Source organism: Malaclemys terrapin, chromosome 8 (genome assembly GCF_027887155.1).
Source record: "Malaclemys terrapin pileata isolate rMalTer1 chromosome 8, rMalTer1.hap1, whole genome shotgun sequence".
NCBI lineage: Eukaryota > Metazoa > Chordata > Testudines > Emydidae > Malaclemys > Malaclemys terrapin.
In genome coordinates this window covers 60,914,455-60,940,189 of record NC_071512.1, presented here as the reverse complement: position 1 = coordinate 60,940,189, position 25,735 = coordinate 60,914,455, and the positions used below count along the sequence as shown (strand labels likewise).

Below are 25,735 nucleotides of genomic sequence, written 5' to 3'. Positions count from 1 at the left end.
CAGTACAAAGTGCCATTATCTGAATGGCAGGTAAGGAAAGTAGTTATCTGAGCAAAGTGATACTCTGGTGTTGCTCCATGTGCCAAATACACTGAACTTCACAGTAGGTTCCCACATTCTACCCTTGTAGGATGGCCACAGCAGTGTTATTAAAGATGGAAAGGAAACTGGGTCCCTTTAAGATCCAACATGGACATAAAACAATTGAAATACATTTATGAGATGTCCCTAAATTTCCCCTAAGCAGAGCTGTTCAATTTAACAGTATTTCTGGAAGTGCACAGTATTAACATAGATGATAATTCTTGACTTGGAATATCAGTCACATGTGGAAAGTTTTCAATCAGTTGAAAAAGCTGTTGTGGGGGTATTAAAAAGGGTATTAAAATTTAGTGTTTCATAAATCTAGTATTAGCATAAACTTGTTTCATTTAGTGAAACAAGGAAAGCATAAAATTTAGATCTTGGATTGCTAATGATACAAAGACATCTAGTGCCCTGTGAAAGAGTGCACTGTCCACAACTGCATCTTCTCATGGCTGGAAATGAGGATGCATGCTCTCTTATCTCTATTGCCCCCTGCCAAAGGTCACTCTGGCTCTGCAGTAATGTCTTTTTTTGTGACTCAGCACTCTGGTAATCCAGGTCATGATTTAAGTCCAACAAATAAAAATCCTTACAAAAAGAAAGATCTTTGACCCCAACTCCAGGCCCCATTGTCCTCACACCCTTCTTTCAGGGCTCTCCTTTTCTGGCTTCACGCCACCTTGTCAGTGGCTAGTAGGGGAACCCAGCTCCACTCCCCTACACTAGATTCCAGTCCAGTGACCCTATAACTAGCAACCAAGGACTGCTCCATTCCCAACTAATTTCTGCTACTTCCCTGGACTTTTTCCTATTCAACTTTTTTTAACCTAGAAAGTATGTGAGGCAGAATGCCTAAATCTTCTTTCAGGGCTGGAACTATCAGGGTCTACCCCTGATTTACCCCAACAAAAGCCCAGCATAAAAATATACAGTTAAACCCACTTCCACTCTCCTTGGGCTTGACCTTTCATCTCTCTTGAGCTTCCTTTACTTTACTTCTCAATCAAACACCTCCCAGGACTCTCCACTGGAAATTTGGTTCCTGCCCTTTTATCAGCCTGCTCCATTCCCAGTGGCTGTCTCTCCCTCCTGGCCTCTTTCAAAACTTTTCTGTTTATGAGAGGATCCCAGGACCAACTCTCTGCCATGGGCTATCTTCTTGATCTCTCCACTCTCTAATTCCAGAGTGACTGCAGAGCTCCTTCCTCTCTTCCCTGCAGCCCTATTCTTTCTTTCTTTCTGTCTTTCTTTCTTTCTTTCTTTCTTTCAAGTGGTGAAGCAGATTTAACCAAGTAGTCTGTAGCTGCCAACTATCATTCTTAAATACTTAGCAGTTTATATTCTCTCACTCTGCCCTGAGTCCTTCAGGTAATGTAACAGCACCTTTCTAAAACTATCCCATTTCCCTGATATTTTTACTGAATAACAATGTAACTTTTGTTACCTTAAGATGTTTGAATTCTTCAGAAAGCTTTTCCCGTTATTTATCAAAGCCCCATACAAGGTGATCAATTGTATCTTCCACTTTTTAGAGTGTATATTGTCTGTTTATTCAAAAAAGATTTTTGTTTAAGGCACAATGGCTAGTTAGTACTCTAAACAAAATCTCCACATTTTTTTCAAACCAATCCTTGAAGTATATTGTTATCTTCAACTCTAGGGCACAATTTAAAAAAATATCTTCCTTTTTTCATTAGTCCATTTTTTTTTCTGTTACTTTTTTAACATTGTTCTGTACTGGGCTTTTGAATTCCTGTCTACTCAAGGGTATTTCCATGCCAGTGTTTCAATTTCTTGTCCACCATTTCATCCTCTGCTATTCTAATATGAACTAGGGTCCAAGCTAATGCTACAGGTAACCCCATCTGTTATTAGAAATATAATTTCATTGATTAAATCACAACATACTGCGATACCCTCTTTTATCACCATAAGGCCTAAGGCTGAATAAAAAAAATAGCCACCTATACTGGGTGTACATTCCTGATCTAATTTAATGCTAGTGTATTGCTACTAGTTCGTCTGTTGGTATTATTTTAAATGTACTTATTCCACATTTTGATATACTCTTCAGGTTTTGTCTCATTTGGACCCATCTGTATATATTTGATGCAATTGACTCCACTTTTCAGCTATAGACTGGTACACTTCAGTTTTAATACCTACTGTCTCTTTTTTACCTTTAATTTTATAAATAAATCTAAATCCATATGGATTTAGACATATGATTTTCCATCTACATCTAATTTTCCCATGACTAAAAGTTTTTATGCCATTTAGCTCTCCCTTGTCTTTCAACTTCTGCATCCACATTTAACTTGAATGGCATGTGGGGTTCTAACATCATGTGTTATAGTTTGCCTATCAAATTCCCAACAATCCTCATATGTTTGTTTGGTGCTTTCGTTATTACAATTCCCATTAATTTTGGACCAGAAAGTTAGATCCGGTGATTTCAAGTTCTGATGTTTGACCCAAAAGCTTGGCAGCCATAGCCAATTACCAGCCTGATTATGGCTCTGTATATCAACAGCAATGCTTTCATCTCCATTATCCATTTAGCCCAGCAAGACTTTTATGTGGTTTAATCCTTCCTTTATATATATATTTGACATAGTCTATATGATCTTTCCAAAATTATTTAGCATCAGCTATTACCTCTAGGAATTTAAACCTTTTAACTTTATCTATTTGTTCTACATACAGATACTGTTTACATTCCTTTGTAACTTTCCTTTTTGTAAAGATCAGTCATTTGGTTTTGGCAATGGAGAAATTGGTACCTCATGCAGTTCCCTAATCAGAGTTCCTCTTGTAATGTTTTATTGATTCTCTTTTCTGCCACCTCAATATTCCTGCTGCTCATCCACAAACCACAATTATCTGAGAATAGACTAACCACAGCACTTATTTGTTTTGGGAGATCATTTATCATATTAAATAAGGTCAGGCTGATAATACTTCTCTATGGTGTACCATTTTTAATATTAGCTATAGTCAACATAGCTTTCCCAACTCTGATCTCCATGATCCTGTTACTGAAAAAGTCCCTAATTCACCCATATATTCTTCCCCTTATTCCTAAGTGCATCTACTTTGTACAACAAACCTTCCCTCCATACCATGTCATATGCCTTTTCAATATCTAGAAAGACAGCTATTATGAAACCTTTGTGTCTCATTTTTTTTGTATTTCAATTTCTAATTTATCAATGTGATCAATGGGTGCATTTTATGCTCTTAAAACCAGCTATAATGTCATTGTTTTCCAAATAGATAATGAATCTTGCATTCACCATTCTCTCCAATAATTTTACCCAGACAAGACATAAGGTCAATAGATCTATAAGCAGATAATTTGCCTGGTTTTCATATTGGAATTACATGTTTGCACCCCAGTGGTATCACTCCTCCCCCCTCCTATATAGTTTGTTATATAATTCCAAGTGAATCCTCAAACTGCTTTCAAATAGATATTAAAAATGTTGAATATATTATTTTTAGCTGGGGCTGTATTCTTGCTGTTAGCAATAGCTTTCTCAAGCTCCCATTTACAAAACCATTCATTCAGTATAGTAGCTTCATGATTACCCCACCTGTATAGTAGATCACGATTCTCTTAAATGAATTATCTTTTAATCTGGTGACAAACTGCACTTCAATTTCATCATTACTCACCCCTCAGAAAGTTTCTGCTAAACTTATGCTGTTTTGTTATCAGAACTTCTAACTATTGTGTCAGTCCCAAGAAAACGTGGGAAGTTACTACTCTTTGTCTTAATTATATGCATTCTAATTTGCCTGTATATTTCTGATGTCTTGGTATCTTTATTTATCCACCCACAGTACTTCCTCCACTTGTCTTTCTTTTCTCTCTTTTTTTTTTAATAATTCGTTCGGCTATTGTTTTAGTTCTTCTATACTTCATTAGATCTTTACTATTCATTTTCTGTTTTACTTTTTATAGGCTTAATTGCCATTTTGCAGTCCTCATTCCACCATGGAACTGAGGTTTTAGTTTTGGGGTACTTCGGTATCTAATAGGTATGGCTAATATAGCTGCTGTTAATCCCGTTATTACATTGGCATTCAAATTCTCTATGTCATCATCACTCACACAATGAATATTCACAAATTCAGTACACTTAGTTGTAAATAGCTCCGAGTTAGCTTTTTTAAAAATCCCAGGTGGGTAATTTTCCATTACTTTTCAAGGGCAAGGTAAGGTTGACGGTATGGAGAAATGATCACTCCCCATTCCTACTTCCCTATTTATTTCCCAGTTGCATCTACTTGCAGTATCTGCTGTTATAATTCACAGGTCTAAGCATGAAAAAACTATCATCTGCTGCTTTAAATCTTTTTTTGGGTGTTGGTATGCCATTGTTTAAAATCACTAGTTTGTTTTCAATGAACTTTTCTAAGCATATGCCATTCTTATCAGTTGTCTTACTGTCCCTCAAATTATTATGACTATTTAGGTCACTGCATAAAATATATGGTCTTTCTAGTAAGTCTGAGCATTCTAATTTCCTACAGAGGTTATAGATAATATAAATCTTTAAAGAAAAAAAAACTCTTCTGAATTGGGGTCTGCACATCATTACTTCTTCATTCTCTATGGCTTTGTAGTTTAGTCTGTCCTTTATGAAAGTGCAAATGACTCCTTCTCTTCTTAGTTTTCAGTCTTATCTAAGTAACCTGTAAATTTAAAGGGAAGCTTTTTAACCAACCATGTTTCCTGGAGACATAGGACAGCTGGTTTAGTTTTCATTTCCAGGATATTTTCTTTTAGTTCTTGCATGTGCTGTAAAACTGCACATTCCAACAAAAGATTGTGATCCCAATAGTAGTCATATTTTACCCTTAACCTAATTTCAAATCACATGAATTTGATCTATTGACAGATTGTTAGTATACAAGATTTTTTCTGCTACCCTTCCTATAATTTCCATTTTTTTCTGATTTTTCCATTTGTGATGTGCAATTTATCATCATTTATATCATAAATGCAATAAGCTTTTCTTTATTCTTTTTTTCACTACTAGTATACCATCACCTATTCCTTCCAGTTTATCATATTTTAAGAGAGGGAAGAATCATAGAATCATAGAATCATAGAATATCAGAGTTGGAAGGGACCTCAAGAGGTCATCTAGTCCAACCCCCTGCTCAAAGCAGGACCAATTCCCAGCTAAATCATCCCAGCCAGGGCTTTGTCAAGCCGGGCCTTAAAAACCTCCAAGGAAGGAGACTCCACCACCTCCCTAGGTAACGCATTCCAGTGTTTCACCACCCTCCTAGTGAAATAGTTTTTCCTGATATCCAACCTGGACCTCCCCCACTGCAACTTGAGACCATTGTTCCTTGTTCTGTCATCTGCCACCACTGAGAACAGCCGAGCTCCATCCTCTTTGGAACCCCCCTTCAGGTAGTTGAAGGCTGCTATCAAATCCCCCCTCATTCTTCTCTTCTGGAGACTAAACAATCCCAGTTCTCTCAGCCTCTCCTCATAAGTCATGTGCTCCAGACCCCTAATCATTTTTGTTGCCCTCCACTGGACTCTTTCCAATTTTTCCACATCCTTCTTGTAGTGTGGGGACCAAAACTGGACACAGTATTCCAGATGAGGCCTCACCAATGTCGAATAAAGGGGAACGATCACGTTCCTCGATCTGCTGGCAATGCCCCTACTTATACAGCCCAAAATGCCGTTAGCCTTCTTGGCAACAAGAGCACACTGTTGACTCATATCCAGCTTCATATCCACTGTGACCCCTAGGTCCTTTTCAGCAGAACTGCTACCTAGCCATTCGGTCCCTAGTCTGTAGCAGTGCATGGGATTCTTCCGTCCTAAGTGCAGGACTCTGCACTTGTCCTTGTTGAACCTCATCAGGTTTTTTTCTGCCCAATCCTCTAATTTGTCTAGGTCCCTCTGTATCCTATCCCTACCCTCTAGTGTATCTACCACGCCTCCTAGTTTAGTGTCATCTGCAAACTTGCTGAGAGTGCAGTCCACACCATCCTCCAGATCATTAATAAAGATATTAAACAAAACCGGCCCCAGGACCGACCCTTGGGGCACTCCACTTGAAACCGGCTGCCAACTAGACATGGAGCCATTGATCACTACCCGTTGAGCCCGATGATCTAGCCAGCTTTCTATCCACCTTACAGTCCATTCATCCAGCCCATACTTCTTTAACTTGGTGGCAAGAATACTGTGGGAGACAGTATCAAAAGCTTTGCTAAAGTCAAGAAATAACACATCCACTGCTTTCCCCTCATCCACAGAGCCAGTTATCTCATCATAGAAGGCAATTAGGTTAGTCAGGCACGACTTCCCCTTCGTGAATCCATGCTGACTGTTCCTGATCACTTTCCTCTCCTCTAAATGTTTCATAATTGATTCCTTGAGGACCTGCTCCATGATTTTTCCAGGGACTGAGGTGAGGCTGACTGGCCTGTAGTTCCCCGGATCCTCCTTCTTCCCTTTTTTAAAGATGGGCACTACATTAGCCTTTTTCCAGTCATCTGGGACCTCCCCCGATCGCCATGAGTTTTCAAAAATAATGGCTAATGGCTCTGCAATCTCACCCGCCAACTCCTTTAGCACCCTCGGATGCAGCGCATCCGGCCCCATGGACTTGTGCACGTCCAGTTTTTCTAAATAGTCCCGAACCACTTCTTTCTCCACAGAGGGTTGGTCACCTTCTCCCCATGCTGTACTGCCCAGTGCAGCAATCTGGGAGCTGACCTTGTGCGTGAAGACAGAGGCAAAAAAATCATTGAGTACATTAGCTTTTTCCACATCCTCGGTCACTAGGTTGCCTCCCTCGTTCAGTAAGGGGCCCACACTTTCCTTGATTTTCTTCTTGTTGCTAACATACCTGAAGAAACCCTTCTTGTTACTCTTAACATCTCTTGCTAACTGCAACTCCAAGTGTGATTTGGCCTTCCTGATTTCACTCCTGCATGCCTGAGCAATATTTTTATACTCCTCCCTGGTCATTTGTCCAATCTTCCACTCCTTATAAGCCTCTTTTTTGCGTTTAAGATCAGCAAGGATTTCACTGTTTAGCCAAGCTGGTCGCCTGCCATATTTACTATTCTTTCTACACATCGGGATGGTTTGTTCCTGCAACCTCAATAAGGATTCTTTAAAATACAGCCAGCTCTCCTGGACCCCTTTGCCCTTCATGTTATTCTCCCAGGGGATCCTGCCCATCTGTTCCCTGAGGGAGTCAAAGTCTGCTTTTCTGAAGTCCAGGGTCCGTATTCTGCTGCTCTCCTTTCTTCCTTGTGTCAGGATCCTGAACTCGACCATCTCATGGTCACTGCCTCCCAGGTTCCCATCCACTTTTGCTTCCCCTACTAGTTCTTCCCTGTTTGTGAGCAGCAGGTCAAGAAAAGCTTTGCCCCTAGTTGGTTCCTCCAGCACTTGCACCAGGAAATTGTCCCCTACACTTTCCAAAAATTTCCTGGATTGCCTGTGCACCGCTGTATTGCTCTCCCAGCAGATATCAGGGTGATTAAAGTCTCCCATGAGAACCAGGGCCTGTGATCTAGCAACTTCTGCTAGTTGCCAGAAGAAAGCCTCGTCCACCTCATCCCCCTGGTCTGGTGGTCTATAGCAGACTCCAACCACGACATCACCCTTGTTGCTCACACTTCTCAACTTTATCCAGAGACTCTCAGGTTTTTCTGCAGTATCATACCGGAGCTCTGAGCAGTCATACTCCTCTCTTACATACAACGCAACTCCCCCACCTTTTCTGCCCTGCCTGTCCTTCCTGAACAGTTTATATCCATCCATGACCGTACTCCAGTCATGTGAGTTATCCCACCAAGTCTCTGTTATTCCAATCACATCATAGTTCCCTGACTGTGCCAGGACTTCCAGTTCTCCCTGCTTGTTTCCCAGGCTTCTTGCATTTGTGTATAGGCACTTAAGATAACTCAACGATCGTCCCTCTTTCTCAGCATGAGACAGGAGTCCTCCCCTGTTGCGCTCTCCTGCTTGTGCTTCCTCCCAGGATCCCATTTCCCCACTTACCTCAGGGCTTTGGTCTCCTTCCCCCAGTGAACCTAGTTTAAAGCCCTCCTCACTAGGTTAGCCAGCCTGCTGGCGAAGATGCTCTTCCCTCTCTTCGTTAGGTGGAGCCCGTCTCTGCCTAGCACTCCTTCTTCTTGGAACACCATCCCATGGTCGAAGAATCCAAAGCCTTCTCTCCGACACCACCTGCGTAGCCATTCGTTGACTTCCACGATTCGACGGTCTCTACCCCGGCCTTTTCCTTGCACAGGGAGGATGGACGAGAACACCACTTGCGCCTCAAACTCCTTTATCCTTCTTCCCAGAGCCACGTAGTCTGCAGTGATCCGCTCAAGGTCATTCTTGGCAGTATCATTGGTGCCCACGTGGAGAAGCAGGAAGGGGTAGCGATCCGAGGGCTTGATGAGTCTCGGCAGTCTCTCCGTCACATCGTGTATCCTAGCTCCTGGCAAGCAGCAGACCTCTCGGTTTTCCCGGTCAGGGCGGCAGATAGATGACTCAGTCCCCCTGAGGAGGGAGTCCCCGACCACCACCACCCTCCTCCTCCTCTTGGGAGTGGTGGTCGTGGAACCCCCATCGCTAGGACAGTGCATCTTTTGCCTTCCAATCGGTGGAGTCTCCTTCTGCTCCCTTCCTTCAGATGGGCCATCTAGTCCACTCTCCGCATTAGCACCTGTAGAGAGAACATGGAAACGATTCCTCACCTGTATCTCCATTGCTGGTGCATGGACGCTCCTCTTTCTTCTTCTGGAGGTCACATGCTGCCAAACCTCCTCACAATCCTTCTGTCCCTGCTGCGCCTGCTCTGAATCTTCAGAACATTGTGGCCGTAGAAGCATCTCCTGACGTCTGTCCAGGAAATCTTCATTTTCCCTTATGCAACGCAGAGTTGATACTTGTTTCTCCAGCCCTCGAACCTTCTCCTCCAATATGGAGACCAGCTTGCACTTTGTGCAGACAAAGTCGCTTCTGTCCTGCGGAAGAAAGACAAACATGGCACAACCTGTGCAGGTTACAACAGCTGATCGCTCACCTTCCATATCACCGTCCTCTTAGGAGCTTCCTCAACTGTTGCAGGAACTACTCGGAGAAACCTGCAGATGAAAGTCTCAGTGAGCTCTCCCTACGCGAGCTCCCAGGCAAACTCCCGCTGTTAGCCTCTGCTGTTCGCCGCTCAGCTGGTTCGCTGCTGACTGCCCTTATATACCAGTCAGGCCCACTCAAGGCCCAGCTGGAACAAAGCACTCCCAATTCACACTTTTCAAACAAACAAGCAAGCAATCAAGCACACGGTCAAACTGACCAACTGTCCCAGCAGCAGACACTCAGATACTCACCAACACAGCCCCCCTAATGCAGCACTTAGCGTACCTCCTCTCGGACAGCTCCCAGGCAAACTCCCGCTGTTAGCCTCTGCTGTTCGCCGCTGTGAATGCAGTTCCCCTTTTCCTATTCTGATTTTCTCTTCCTTCTCCACCTGATGTTTTGAGAGTCTTACAGCTTCCAGATAAAATGTTAACAGTTTTTGCCTTTTGTATCTCCTTAACTTGTCTTGCCACAATACACCATCTATGTTCTTGACGGTGATTACGACTGCAGTTGCTACATTTGACCTCCACCCTTTTTCATGCAATTGTCATGGGAACGCTCTTCCCCACATTAGTAATATCTCATTTTCCCATTAGAAACAGTTGCTACATGCCCATACCATTGGTACTTATAACAGCTTAGGGGTGGGGGAACCCTAATGTTACTTTCTCAGGTAGAGTCCCTTTCTGAAATGTAATCAGCACTGCTGTAGATGGCTTGCTTTTCCCCCCTTGTTTACTAATTAATCACTAACACTTTCTCTTCTCCTATACTTTTGGTATTTCATCACTGATCAGTTCTAATGGCACTCCATATATCACCCCCCTTTTGCAGGGAATACTTTGGTAGCTGGCAATTTATTTTAATTTTCCCTAGCATTTTAGTTTTTAAGCAGTTTAGCAGCCTGCTCTTTGTCTGTACAGTCAACTAAAAAATCCCCTTCTTACAACCTCCTGGGTGTTACTATATCCCCTATGCCAGGGGTTCTCAAACTGGGGGTCGGGACCCCTCAGGGAGTCATGAGGTTATTACATGGGGGGTCGCGAGCTGTCAACCTTCACCCCAAACCCCACTTTGCCTCCAGCATTTATAATTGTGTTAAATATATAAAAAGTGTTTTTAATTTATAAGGGGGGGGGGGGTCGCACTCAGAGGCTTGCTATGTGAAAGTGGTCACCAGTAAAAAAGTTTGAGAGCCACTGCCCTATGCTTTTTTGGATCTAGTTAGCTGCTTTCACATACTGAATGGCATCTAATTTTACTGCTTTGGCTAGGGAACTTACAATTATAACATTTTGGTTTATTTCTTTCCCAAGCTTTGCTTTGTTGCTGATATCATCATGCTCTGATTCTACTCTTTTCTTTTTTCCCCTACTTTGTATCCATTCTCCCTCTCTAATAGAATCTTCTTCAGTTTCTAGAGTGACTTCATTTGGGGTCAGAAAATCTTCCATCTCAATCCTGCCAAAAGCCAGCTCACCCTCCACACCCCAGCAGCCAGCCCCCTTTTGCTCTCAAGTTCCTCTAGTTTATAATCCTCTCCCAGGTCCCCTCCCCAGCCGGGATTCATCCTCAGTTAAGCTCTCCAGGTGCAGCTCGGTATGTTAGTTGTTCTCTCGGGCCCATTTGAAATCTTTGTGGGATCAGGGCCGCCTGGGGGGGGGGGATTTGCCCCAGGCCCCGGGTTCTGCAGGGGCCCCCACGAGAATGGCTGAGCCTCCTGCCCCGGCCCGCCCCCGCCCCTCTCCCGGAGCCTCAGCGCATCCAGGAGCGTCCCTGGCTCTGGCAGGGCCTGAGCTCCTCCCCGCTCAGAGCCGCGTGGTAAGGGGGTGGGGCTGTGAGCTCCGGGCCGAGTGGTGGGAGCTCAGGCCCCCCTGGAGCTTGCAGCCCCGCCCCCTTACCACGTGGCTCTGAGCGGGGAGGAGCTCAGGCCCCACCAGAGCCGCTGCAGTGCTATCCAGGGATCCAGACTCCTGGATGCGGCGCGCTGAGGCTCCGGGTAAGGGGCCAGGGGTAAGGGGCTGCGGGGGGGTTAGATAAGGGGCAGGGAGGGGGCAGAGGTTGGGGGGGGTCATGGGACAGGGAACAGGGGGGTTGGATCGTGGGCATTCCGGGGGGGTCTGTCAGGACTTAGCCGGGGTGCATAGGGGTCGGGGCAGTCAGGGGACAGGGAGCAGGGGGGTTGTTGGTGGTGGGGTGGTGGTTGGGGGGGACTCTGGGGAACGTGAGGAGACAAGGAGTAGGATGGGTCGGGGATTCTGAGGGGGGCGCGCAGTCGGGGGGGCAGGAAGTGGGTGGGGTTCAGATAGGGGGCAGGGCTAGGCTGTTTTGGAGGCACAGCCTTCCCTACCCTAAAGCTCATTCATCAGTTTGAGGCTTGCAGAAGAGCCAAGATGTTACCTTTTCCATTAGGGCTGCCGTCCTTTTCACTTCTCAAATGCCAAATTATAGTCTATATTTAATTTCAGTGCCATAGGGAGATTCATGTCAGGGGAGTGTAGCTTCATTTAAAATTAGCCACTGGGGGAGGGATCACATGAGAAGAGCAATATCCTACTCCACCTATCTCCTTCCCAACCCTACCAAGGGAGAACCCCTCCCCTGCATTCCCCGAGGCTCCAGAGGGGTTAATTCAGTGGTTCTCAAACTTTTGTACCGGTGACCCCTTTCACATAGCAAACCTCTGAGTGTGACACCCCCTTATAAATTAAAAACACTTTTATATATTTAACACTATTATAAATGCTGGAGGCAAAGCGGGGTTTGAGGTGGAGGCTGGCAGCTCGCGACCCCCCGTAATAACCTCATGACTCCCTGAGGGGTCCTGACCCCCAGTTTGAGAACCCCTGGGTTAATTTAGTTTTAGCACTCTGTGTCCATTCACATGCATGTGCTATTTTGAGCGTTTCAGTTTTCACAACATAGGCTCATCCCAGATTCTGGAATAAGCTCAAATGCTCAGTTCGTGCAGTATGTACATAAGCTATACGAAAGACAAACCCACAGTAACCGTCTCCAGTTTGTGAGGGACCCCATGGAGCCAGTCTCTAGGAAACAGATAAATGCATGGAGGTTAAATCCATTAATGGCTATTAGCCAGGATGGGTAAGGAATGGTGTCCCTAGCCTCTGTTTGTCAGAGGGTGGATGGAGATGAATGTCAGGAGAGAGATCACTTGATCATTACCTGTTAGGTTCACTCCCACTGGGGCACTTGGCATTGGCCATTGTCGGTAGACAGGATACTGGGCTGGATGGACCTTTGGTCTGACCCAGTATGGCTGTTCTTATGTTCTAACCTAAATGAATCCAATGTTATGGAGACAGATCTGAGTCAAGGAAGCCAGCAGAGTATCAGAAATCTGAAAAAATCTGACTGGATGGGCTCAGGAGTTTGGTCACAAGCTGAGGTGGTTCAAAAGTTTTGGATTTTTTTTAAGCAGAATTTTTTTATTGTTTCTTTAAACAATCAAACACAGCAAGCAGCAAATATTTGGCCACACACTTCTGAAACCCCAAACCATATTCAGGTTTTGGCAGACTAATTTCAGCTTTTCAATTAAAAAAAACAACAAATTTTGAAGGAAAGCAGACATTGTCCGTGATTTTTTTCTGCATTTTAAAAACCCCTAGTTTTCGATCCAAAAAAAGTTTTGTCGGAAAAATATTTGTCCAACTCTTTTAATGAGCTTTAGTGCCTTTTAGCACTAGCTGATGCTGAGAACCAGTGATACCTTGTAAAGAAATTCTCAAAACTGGGTTTGTGCCAAGATGCGGAAGGTTTATTTTTCCCAGGGCCGACCGTGGGGGTGGGGGGGAAGGAAAGAAGTGCGGCAATTTGCCCCAGGCCCCCACAAGAATATAGTATTGTATAGTATTGCAATTTTTTTTATGGAAGGGGCCCCAAAATTGCTTTGCCCCAGGCCCCCTGAATCCTCTGGGTGGCTCTCTGTGGGATATACATCTCATCACAGGCCTCATCCTGTAAAGTGCTGATTCCCCTCATTACTGCTTTCAGTAGGAGGAGTTGAGGGATCTCAGGAATCAGTACAATGCATATAACCAGCCCTTTCAAACTCAAAGGTTCACAAAGCATACAGGCATGAAAATCTGTTAGGATGTCATGGATCTGAAACCATTTCTATGGTATTTTTTCCCCTAAAAACATAATGTGTTACACATTTTAAAAATGTCCTAATTATGACTAGAATCTGAATCACATTTTTTCCAGATGAGTTATTTATATGACCATCTCTACTCCTAGAATGAGGAGAAAAAATTCAGAATCATTCTCTAAAATGAGTGTAAATTTATCTATTAAGGACTAGTAGGATAAAGTATGGTTACCTACCTTTCATGTAGATTTTTTTTTCACTTAATTTACTTCAGTAAAAGTAATATGACAAAGATGAACTAGGAAGTATATTATTACTGCTTAATGCCAACTTTAAAGAGGTAAAGTAATACAAAGCAGTTGGTTTCATTCATGCAAATAACAAAGGAATCATACTGGTAAATATTCTTGGACTATTTGGAAGGTGAGTGGAAACAAGTCTGAGTGCGTGTCTACAGCAGTAGCGCTGCAGTTCCATTGCTGTAGTGCTTCACTGTAGACACTACCTATGCCGATGGGAGGCAGCATCCCATCAGCGTACTTAATCCACTTCCGTGAGAGGCAGTGGCTAGGTCAACAGAAGAATTGTGTCTGTCAGCCTAGGGTTGTCTATACCACGAGTTAGGTCTGCTTAACTATATCACTTAACTATATTAACTATATCCACGAGGTGTGGATTTTTCACATTCCAGAGTGATTTAGTTGGGTTTAGACTTCAGTGTAAGAAAAACTAAGAAAGTCTAGATGGAGTCTAAGTTGGAAGTTTCATCTTTCAACCCTCCCAAAGTCCATTTATATCCTCTTAGATATCCTTAGATTTACCCACATTCTCTAAGGGCATGTCCACACAGTTGCCGTTAAAGTGCTGCCATGGCACTAATAAAACCATATCTGCAAGGGGAATAGCTACTATCTATAGCTGTAGCACTATCTACCCTGCCACTTTACAGATCTGAAACTTGCATTGCTCGGGGGTGTTTTTTTCACATCCCTGAGCAAAGAAAGTTTCAGCACTATAAGTGGCAGTGTAGACAAGGCCTTTGTCTTATTTAGACATTGTAGAAATCTTTAGACTCCTACTCACCAAAGAGAAACATGCAGGTCACCCTGTGGCATGTCATTTCTGAATTTGGCCCACTGAGTTTACATTAAAGGGAGTCAACTGGTTTTACTGATAAGCCCAGGGGACAGAAGAGAGAAGTTCATGAAGGAAAGTAACTAACAGGTGAGTGTAAGAGTGTCTGTTAAAAGTAGGCCATGCCCATACTTAGAGCTTCTTTGTGTGTGTGTTTGTTATGACAACAGACTCCTTTCCAGTCACTCACACATTTGTTGGTGAGTGCCAATAGCAATAAAGGTGTCTGAATATAATGGAATCTAAGTTAGCATAACTAATTTATTGCCCCTGAATTTGGCCCACCCTCTTTAGAAGGATGAAGACCTAAACGCTGATGTTTGTTGTTTGGGCTGCATGTTAATGTGTAATGTGACAAAATTCCTCCTCTATCTTAGTGGGTCCTGGCTTATTGGCAGATTTTCTTGCCTCAGGATTCACCATGTGGGTTGGGGAACAGCCCAGAGACCTTCCCCTCTGGAAGAACCCACAGTCCAGGTCAATTGGGAGGTTTGGGGGGAACCCAGGTCCACCCTCTACTCCAGGTTCCAGCCCAGGGACCTGTGGACTGCAGCTATCTATAGTGCCTCCTGTAACAGCTGCATGACAGCTACAACTCCCTGGGCTACTTCCCCAAGGCCTCCTCCAAACACCTTCCTTATTCTCACCACAGGACCTTCCTCCTGGTGTCTGATAATGCTTGTGCTCCTCAGTCCTCCAGCAGCACTCCCACTCCCACTCCCACTCTCACTCTCCCTTCTCTCTCACTCTCCCTCTCCCTCTCCGCTCCTTGCGCCTCTTGCTCCCAGCTCCTCACACTTTCACACTACAAATTGAAGTGAGCTCCTTTTAAAACCCAGGTGCCCTGATTAGCCTGCCTTAATTGATTCTAGCAGCTTCTTCTTAATTGGCTCCAGGTGTCTTAATTAGCCTGCCTGCCTTAACTGGTTCTAGCAGGTTCCTGATTAGTCTAGTGCAGCCCCTTCTCTGGTCACTCAGGGAACAGAAAACTACTCATCCAGTGACCAGTATATTTGCCCTCTACCAGACTCCTGTACCCCAGTGGTCTGGGTCTGTCACAATAGATAATTCTTTGAAATATCAAAGAAACAAAATATTAAAGTGATATAACTGTATCGTAAGGTGTTAAAGGAATGCTATCAGGTACAATTAAATAATTTTTTAAATAAAAGTCCATTAGATTATTAACAACGATATCACTTTTGAAATCTTCACCTAACATTATTTATTATGTTAGCTTGCCTTTTGCTTTTTTGTTATTGTGGACAATGAAAACAGGGTAGTGATTTCCCTTTTGTTTATTGTCAATGAGACAATTCCTGCTCATCTCATTCACACAAGCAGTCTCGTTCACTGCAGTGTAATTACTTCTATTAGGAAGGTAAATAGGAGATGACCCACCATCTATTCCATTAGAAGTATTACATTGCTCACACAGGTGCAACTCTTCACAGTACAGATAAGCACATAAGACAAACAAATGCTAAACAAAAAGGTTTGGTTGTTAAAATAAAATATATTGTTTGTTGTATAGATTGTTTCATACAAGCACATCTCTTGGTCATCACATATTTTGTAAAATACCCTTTTAAAATTTCAGATAAATTCTGAGCCACCAATTTTTGTTTGTTTGTTTATTTGTTGACAGCATGAGGAATGCAGAAATGATAGATGATTTATATAGAATGATGGCTATCTCTGAGGTGATTTTAAATTAGTGTGAGCTCTCTGGAATTAGGATTCCACTCTGTTTTGCATGCATTTATTTAAAGAAATTAGGTGATTAAAGGAAACAGAAGAGGAAAAGATAAAAGATTCATGAGAATTTTCTGACACAAATACACACGACTCAAAGCTCCATCTTTTCTTCCTTTTTTCAGTAAAACAATATTCAAAGTTTCAGTTTCAAATTTTTTATTAACATAGATTACCTCTCCAATTATCAGAAACTGGTGCCTGAAATTAGGCTCCTAAATCAATACTTAGATGTCCAAAAGAATTGAATAACATGATGATTTATGTGAATAAAATAAGTCAAATTTGGCCTCTATTGCTGATGCTCTAAAACAGAAAAAGGACTCTTTACAATAATTCTGCAAATAACTATCCTGACACTGGGCTTCAAATCCATGTCTGGATAATGGAGTTTCTCTTGTGCAAGAAGCAGCTTTGTGTTCACCTATTCTTATTTATGAACAAAACTTTTCAAAGATACTGAACTTTTGTGGGGAACTGATAATGAGGGATGTGCTCCTAGAATTCACATTTGTAAATAAGATCAGCCCCCATCAGGGTAAGTTCTTAAACGCGATACTGTAATTCTATTTGTCCAACTGTTACCAACAGGGCAGGCCTAATTTTTAAAGACTATTTAAAAGTAAATGGCATAGTCCAAAGATTTAAAGGGGGGAAAAAAAGCTCTGGAGTGCCATGTCCTTTATCTTGTTCCTTTTGGAAATCTGATTATGATATTTGTCAGACAGGCCCAAGCCATAAAGTTCTAGGAATAGGCAGTAGTGAGGGACCATTGAGATGGGACTTTCAATCCTTCAGACAAGGACAGAATTTTATTAAGAAGATTTATTTCAGTAATGTGGCATCATTAATATAAATTACTATGTATATTTGTACACCATTGTTTCCAGTGTAGTTAACGTATAGTAGTAATGCAAGCAAATCTTTTAGCTTTCACTAAAGATACATAGAGGAAGTGCCTTCCAAAGATAGGAACAAAATAGTCAATAATTGGAGCACTGTGTATTCTGTGATTCCATATCCATGGAATTTTCCACAGGAAATTTGCCCCCATCCCATACCTCCCTTTGGCGAAGAATAGTATTTCCAAATCTTGGCTTTCATTTAAACAAATGTTGTTAGCCTTCTGATGCAGGACAAAATCCTGCACTACACGATTTGTCCAATCTAACACATAAATGTAGTTGAAATGTGAATTGAAGCCAGAAGTTGAGATTGGAATTGAAGTCCCCATCTGTTGCCTTAAGAAGGCCATCCTTTCTCTCTACTCTAGGACCTCTCTTTAATTTGGGATACTTGAAAAAATGTATCTCAATTTGTTATCTCCAGTTTTAAATGTTATATGGCCCAAATATTTAAAATAAGCTCATTTGTGCCTATCAGTATAATGTCCACATGATATCTCAGTAGTTCTGTTCCAGCAGAAACTGGAAACTACAATTGAGAAGTTATAACTAGAACTGGCAGGGAATTTTTGACAGAAATTTTTGTTGGTAGAAAATGCTGATTCATCTTAACTGAAACTTAGCAGGTAACTGTCAGTTTTGAGCAATTTCTAGTTTAAAAAAAATGGAAAAAAGTTTCAAAATTGTCCAAATGTTGAAATTTAAGCTAACTATAGTAAAAAAGTTCAACACTGAAGCAAAGCATTTTGAAATTATTAAAATAAAATATTTTGATTGATCCTTAACCAAATTATTTATGGATTGTCAGTTTCTGAAAATGGTTGAGATTTATATTTTTTGTCTTAATTTGGGACAGGAGGTTAAAAAACCCATTCTTTCCCCAATACAAGAAACCTATGTCCCACCCAGCTCTAGTTGTAAATATGTCACAAAGCTACTCAAGGCTTTTGTAATGTTTACTTTAGAAACAATAAGATAATACATACTATGAAACAGTAATAATTAGAGCTGGTTAGGAATTTTCCATTAAAATATATCTCTGTGAAAATTTCAATTTTGCCATTTTTTTCACTTTTCAGGTAAATCTAAACAAAATATTTAATTTCATATCTGGTTTAGCCAAATCAGGACATTTTGGTTTGTTAAAGGTTGGACATTAGGAAAAAGTTCCTAACTGTCAGGGTGGTTAAACACTGGAATAAATTGCCCAGGGAGGTTGTGGAATCTCCATCTCTGGAGATATTTAAGAGTAGGTTAGATAAATGTCTATCAGGGATGGTCTAGACAGTATTTGGTCCTGCCATGCGGGCAGGGGACTGGACTCGATGACCTCTCGAGGTCCCTTCCAGTCCTAGAATCTATAAAAACAAATCAAAATATTTAGTTTTGTGTGTGTCAATTTGAGAATAATCTGTGTTCACCTGAGCTGCCATAATGTCTTATGGGAGCTGTAGTTTAGGTGTCTCATGCTCCCATTTTCCTCTACAGATTGAGCTCCTTGGCTAGACTACATTTCCCATGGTGCACACAGTCTTATCTCTGATTGGACTGCCACAGTGCTTCATGATGATGCATTATGGGAGATGTACCCAGCTCAGAGGGTAGAATGGGGACAAAAGGAACCTTAAATATAATTTTCATGAGGCACCATAGCAACACAGGCAGACACAGATTAATGATGAACTTATCCAAAACCTGAACATTTTGATTTGGTTCAATAAACCAAAATGTTTTGATTCAGGTTAACCAAATCTATAGCTTCCCTGTGGCACCACTGCAGTCCACATAGGCACAGTTCAATTTTGAATAAGCCAAACAAAACATTTTGCCTTTCAAAATTACATTATTTTGTAATTTTCCATTCCATGCAAAGTTTAATATTTTTACTTTTTGTCTTGATTTGGACAATAACAAATGCCGTAATATTGACATTTTCTGCAAGATGGAAATTCCAGTTTTTGACCAGCTTTAGTAATAACATTCTTACTTAATGTCTGCTTTCAACTAGATACAAAGCATAATGAATGCATTTTAGGCAACCATGTTTCTATTTAAAAAAAAATGTTTCTTGCACAAAGGGTTGTTATTCATGTAAAATATTGATATGCAATAAAGGACACACAAGAGGAAAAAAGATCAAATAACAAGGGTACAGGTTAACTTGTTTTTACTGTGTTTCAGACTGACACTTTTACAAAGCCAAATTTTGAGATCGTACATGTTTACAGTGTTAATGTTTATTTTATAGTTGGGGGGGGAAACAAATTATACAACATCTTTATCAACATTAGAAAAATGGACTTTGACATAGCGGAAACGAAAATGTGTTCTTCAAGCAATGCATCAATAAAACTAGCATGCACAAAAGCTGAAAAATATAAAAGCAATGCAGGTTATTTTTGCTCTGAGCCATTTCCAGATTCTGTTTCTCTTTGCAACTGTGCCTTACCAGTCCAGTCAGGGGAAAATGAAAGACATATTCACCCATGCTTAATAGTAGGAGTATAGTGCTAGAAGTGAGTCAAATAATTAAGTCTGAATCTATTTTAATATTTTCTCTTACCTGGTATTCCAGCTAAATGTTTGGTCTCTAAATTTCACTATCTGTAAATTACAGCAGTTCCAACCAAGAACAAGAACGTTCAAAATATCATGTAAACCTCCAAAGACTACGTAACAAAGATGAAAGATGGTACACATCCACCCACACAGATAACAACTTAACTAGCAAAATAGCACCAAAACCCCCCAACTCCACCGTGGATAGAGTACTAAAGTGAAGTCAGATGCAGAAAATTAGCTATTTACTTGACAGGGTTTCTTAGTAAGGATGTGCAGTGAATAGAAAATATAAACCAATTGTCTTGTTATGCCACTGAGTTTATAAGGTAACATTCCTTTGTGATTTTTCATCATACTGGAAATTTATATATCCATTGATATCACTCCAGATGTCATCATCTGACATTTTAGAGATGTTTATAGTGTCTGAATTTGCTGCCAATATCAGTTTTCTTTGTCTCTTTCAAAGTGAAAAAATACAAGGTTGTATTGATTGGGTTCTGACTCCTTCTTTGTATTATTAATTATTATTGTTATTATTTTTAACTTTTACAGATCGTCAATCTATTGGCTAAACCGCATCCAGTCCTTTCTGTACTGCAATGAAAATGGTCTTCTGGGAAGCTTTTCTGAAGAGACTCATTCGTGCACCTGCCCTAATGATCAGGTCGCCTGCAATGGGTTCCTTCCCTGCATTGTGGGAGATGGCTCTGCATGTTTGACCTGTGCACCTGACAACCGCACCCGCTGTGGGAACTGTAATACTGGATACATGCTGAGCCAAGGGCTTTGCAAGCCTGAAGTGGCAGACTCCACAGAGCACTACATTGGGTTTGAGACAGATCTTCAGGACCTGGAGATGAAGTATTTATTGCAAAAAACAGACCGGAGGATTGAAGTCCATGCCATTTTCATCAGCAATGACATGCGCCTCAATAGCTGGTTCGATCCCTCCTGGCGCAAACGGATGCTTCTTACCCTTAAGAGTAACAAGTACAAGTCTAGCTTGGTCCATATGATACTGGGTATCTCTCTTCAAATTTGCCTAACAAAAAACAGCACCTTGGAACCTGTTCTAGCTGTTTACGTCAACCCTTTTGGAGGCAGCCACTCTGAAAGCTGGTTCATGCCTGTGAATGAAAACAGTTTCCCAGACTGGGAGCGGACTAAGCTGGACTTACCTCTTCAGTGTTATAACTGGACGCTGACTCTAGGCAACAAGTGGAAGACATTTTTTGAAACAGTACATATCTACTTGAGGAGTCGAATTAAGTCAAATGGTCCAAATGGCAATGAAAGCATCTACTACGAACCCCTGGAATTTATCGATCCTTCACGTAACCTAGGCTACATGAAAATCAACAACATCCAAGTGTTTGGCTACAGCATGCACTTTGACCCAGAAGCAATTCGGGACTTAATTTTGCAGCTGGACTACCCCTATACTCAGGGATCACAGGACTCAGCACTTTTGCAGCTATTAGAGATACGGGACCGTGTAAATAAACTCTCCCCGCCTGGCCAGCGTCGTCTAGACCTGTTCTCTTGCTTGCTACGCCATAGACTCAAACTATCTACCAGTGAGGTGGTGAGGATTCAATCCGCTTTGCAGGCCTTTAATGCCAAATTACCAAACACAGTGGATTATGACACAACCAAATTATGTAGTTAACCATCAATGTGAAGCACAATACAAAACCTTGAAGGAGTTTTTACAGTGCTTTTGTGGAACAGTTTATGTTTGGAAGAGTAAATTTAAATTGTCTTTTCAATATCTGTCTTATATCAGTCAATACCATTGGATGGCAATTTACACACATGAACTTGCTGACAATGAATATATTATACCTGCAGTTTTGGTTTATGAATGAAATAAATACTGACACCAGTCTAGAAGACATTCTACTTTTTACAATAAATTTCATTTGTAATTTTATATGTTCCGTGGCAATGCTTTTGTGCATTACATCCTCTAGAGGGAACATAAAAGGATACCAATAAAATTTTGTAGCTGAACAGTTATTAAAAAGAAATGCTGTGGGATTCTATTTTTTCTCCACAAAATAAGTAATATCCTTGATATACTTTTGTGTGTGCACTATATTAGAGGCGTGGGTGGGAAGAGTGTAGTCACAAATTATTTTTATATAAATCCTAGAAAAGCCAACAAAAATAGGAATCTTATATTATTTGAATGAGACACAAATCCAAACATACATGTCAAGGCAAACTGACAGCTGTTGTTGATGACTCACTTGTCCCTGCACCTGGGAGACTTGTTAAGGGCATGACTTTTTCAAGATACTGTACCACAGCATACAGATTCCCAGAACTGTAGTATTGTCCATTTTAGCATGGACAGGATGCTAGTACTGGTGTCCTCTGGGATACAAAGTAATGAAAGGTTGCCTTGGTTACAGTATATGAACACATGAAAGGCTAGCTATCTTCCTAATATCCAGTAGTTTACAGAAGAGAAATCCCTTTCCACTGAGAACAGGTTTAGTCTCCATAATTATTTGATTTACATGATTGCTTGCATATTTATTGAAGAATATGTTGAGAAAGACCACGAAAAGAAATGTCATATTGCATGCCCCACCCCTTGCCTATTTTATATATATATATACACACACATGCTATCTGTATTCTCTGTATGTGTGTATGTATGTGTCTGTGTATATATATACATTTTTTTTCTATATTTATCTAGATCCATCTCCATCTGTCTATCTGCACAGAGGGTATCATGCATACAGATAGTCTCCATGAGTGCCTAAATAACTTCCTTGAAACTGCCTACTACATAGTTTCAACATAGGTGATTTTTTTCCAAGGAACCAAAAAGATGTTTGCCTGTGATAGAATCATGCCTCCTACTTCATGGCTGTGCAGGGTTCTCTTGTAGTGCAGGGATTTGGAACCAAATAAGCATTTTTTTTCTTTAAATGTATCTAACAACCTGGCTAAAATCTAGTTTAATTAGGAGAAAGTATATTTGATTACCCTGTTACTTTGTAAATTACTGTTACAGGTGTGCGTGCATTCAATGAGGGTCAGAATCAGAACCTTGGGCTGTTTTACACATTCTTTGGGGGGGGGAAATGTAAAATGGCAAAGGAGCATTAGGTCTTTAGTTAAACCCCAAGGCAAGGAATTTTAGAATTAAGGAAAAGATAGTCCATTATCACAGGGCTTTCAAATTCAACTCTGATGTAACCACAATGATATCACTGGAGTTACAGCAGGGTTTCAATTAGACAAGCAAATCTAAGATATTACAAAAACTTGAGCACATTGCCAACCAGTAGGGAAAACGACATTAATAAAACGTGGACAAGCTGCCATCTTTCAAACCCATATAACCCAGCTGTCTCAAAAAGGGTATCCCCAAATAATAAAAAGGGCATAATTTCACCATTGATAGTGATTAAAAATATATCTTTTATCTGACAACAATGAAGAATGATTTCTGTTCAACAAGAAAGCTTTACTATATCCTGCAGCAATGTAATAAGAATGTTTTGTGGGGTTGTGGCCTGTCAGAGGGAATTTGTTTATTAATATGTTATATACCCCACAATACATCAATTAATTAGCCTGAGGTGATCATACACAGTATACAGTGATGCAAGTGGGTTTAGCCCTATTGATTTTAATTGAGTTGCACCCACTTTTCCCAACACCAAATTTGTCTCATTGGTGTTAGATAGAAATGTTGAGAGTGTCTATGAAATGAAAACATAATTACATAAGAAAAATACTGGTGTACATGCAAGTACAGAAAGGAAAAAAATGACCGACTGATATATAATAGAAATATTCCGATGCATCTGTTCATTTACATAGCAGTTTCACTCAAAATCACTAGGCTGTGGTCCTGGCTTAGTTCCTAGCTGAAGCATAGTAGCACAAACATCTCAATGTTTTGTTAAACACGAACAAAGAAAAGATATATCTCAGTCAGTGGCTCACTCTTGGTATTGGTAAGACATTTCTCATTCTGAACTCCCATTCCTCTCCTCCACATGTGTGGCAGATTTTCTCAACCTTTCCTCCTATTTTTTCCTGGCAAGTGTAATAAAGGAAGGGGTTTAGCCAATTTAATCTGGATTTTATTGTAATTACACCATATAGTTCATTCTGTGTCCCTTTTATACAAGGTAAGAAAAATGAACTAAAAGCGAACATCCCTTTTATGATGTATTAAGTACACAAAAGGAAGAAGTTAGGGCTAAAATGCATGAAAATTAGAAATCATAGAAACCATTCACTATTAAAGATCCCTCTCTCTATGGAAAAGTCCCCTATTCCATTTTAAATGTTCTGAGTATGATTTTTTCCCCCAGACATAGCAATGCTTGCCTAAAAGACAAACAAACAAAACCCTAATTTTCTCATTATTTCACGTTTATATAGTCCTGACAGCAACTTTTAGTTGACTTACCCCAGAGAAAAGGGGGTTGTACTATTCAATAACAATTTTAACTAATTTTTATTCAGGCTAGGATTTAATACTACCCCCAGACCAGCTGGATCTGGGTTCTTCAGGCCTAAAGTGAAACCTAGTCACTAAGTAAAACACCTTTCTTGATTATAGGCAAAATCCTTCCTTTCAGGCCTTGGCTACACTTGCAAGTTACAGCGCTGTAAAGCCTCCCCCAGCGCTGTAACTCACTCCCTGTCCACACTGGCAGGGCACTTACAGCGCTGTATCTCCCTGGGTACACCGCTGCAGGTACTCCACATCTCCAAGAGGAATAACAGCTGCAGCGGAGTGGGTATGACTCACGGGTGTCAGTGTAAACGCTTGCAGCGCTGTACTAATCACCTTGTCAAGTGGCCAATCCTCTCCATTGTTGTGACTGGCTGCAGGAATGCGGAAGTGCCGGTTTCAAAGCTCTTACCACACAGAGAAGCAAACAGATTGCAGCTGGCTTTGAGTGAGTAAATGAATGAGCAGGGGGCCGGGAGTTCGGAACTTGCAAAATAGAAAGCTGACATGCTCCAAAAAGCACTCTCTCTCCCCCCCACACTCCCTTAGGGTTACCATATTTTGAGCTTCCAAAAGGAGGACACTCCACGGGCCCCCGGCCCCGCCGCAGGCCCCGCCCACGCCCCAACTCCGCCCCTTCTCCAAAGTCCCCGCCCCAACTCCGCCCCCTCCTCTGCTTCCCGCGAACATTTGATTCGCGGGAAGCCTGAAGCAGGTAAGGGAGGTGTGGGGGGAGGAGGCGCAGCCCAGTCTGGCCCCCCCCGGCGTCTCCAGCCTGGGTCGGCTTGGGCCCTGGGGTGCCGGCCCCGGCCCCGGCCCCGGCTCCCGGCCGAGCACCCCCGGCCTGCCCAGCACTGCCGGTCCCCGGCCCGGCCCCCGGGCCCCCGGCCGAGCACCCCCGGCCCGCTCATCACCCCCCGGCCCCTGGCCGAGCACCCCCGGCCCGCTCAGCACCCCCCGGCGCTCGGCACCGCCAGCACCCCACCGGCCCCCGGCGCTCGGCACCGCTGGCCCCCAGCACCGCCGACCGCCAGCCCTCGGCGCCCCCGGCCCCCGGTGCTCCCGGCGCTCGGCGCCCCCGGCACCGCCGACCACCGGCCCCTGGCCCACCACCGCCGGCCCCCGGCGCTCGGCGCTCCTGGCCCCCGGCACCGCTGACCGCCGGCGCTCGGCGCCCCCGGCACCGCCAACCGCTGGCCCCGCATGTCCCGATTTTGGATTTCCCCCCAGACAGGGATTTGGAGCCCAAAAAGCCGGACATGTCCAGGAAAATCCGGACGTATGGTAACCCTACACTCCCTGTCACAATCATTGTGGACAGACTGCAGCGCTTTTCCCTACTCAGCTGTACGAAGACAGGTTTACCTCACAGCGCTGTACAGCTGCAAGTGTAGCCAAGGCCTCAGGGACTAACCTCTTGGCAATCTGACCCCCAGAGCATTAAACTGGTAATTTAAAAGTGATTCACTCTAAAGTTTCTCTTCTCACCAACTCCCATGTTAAAACCTGAGAACATCTATTTTGATTATTTATAAATT

General features: G+C 42.3%; 1 protein-coding gene across 5 annotated transcripts in view; it reads left to right on the top strand.

Moving 5' to 3' along the window:
- BRINP3 (BMP/retinoic acid inducible neural specific 3) overlaps positions 1-21,718 on the top strand; it is a 326,305-nt gene extending 304,587 nt beyond the window's left edge. For all 5 annotated transcript variants that reach the window (XM_054036464.1, XM_054036461.1, XM_054036465.1 and 2 more), the window contains one exon: positions 20,258-21,718. In XM_054036464.1, the coding sequence (XP_053892439.1) occupies positions 20,258-21,374 (1,117 nt within the window). In that variant the 3' untranslated portion in view covers positions 21,375-21,718. The remainder of the gene's footprint in view (positions 1-20,257) is intronic.
- The last annotated feature ends 4,017 nt before the right edge of the window (positions 21,719-25,735 follow it).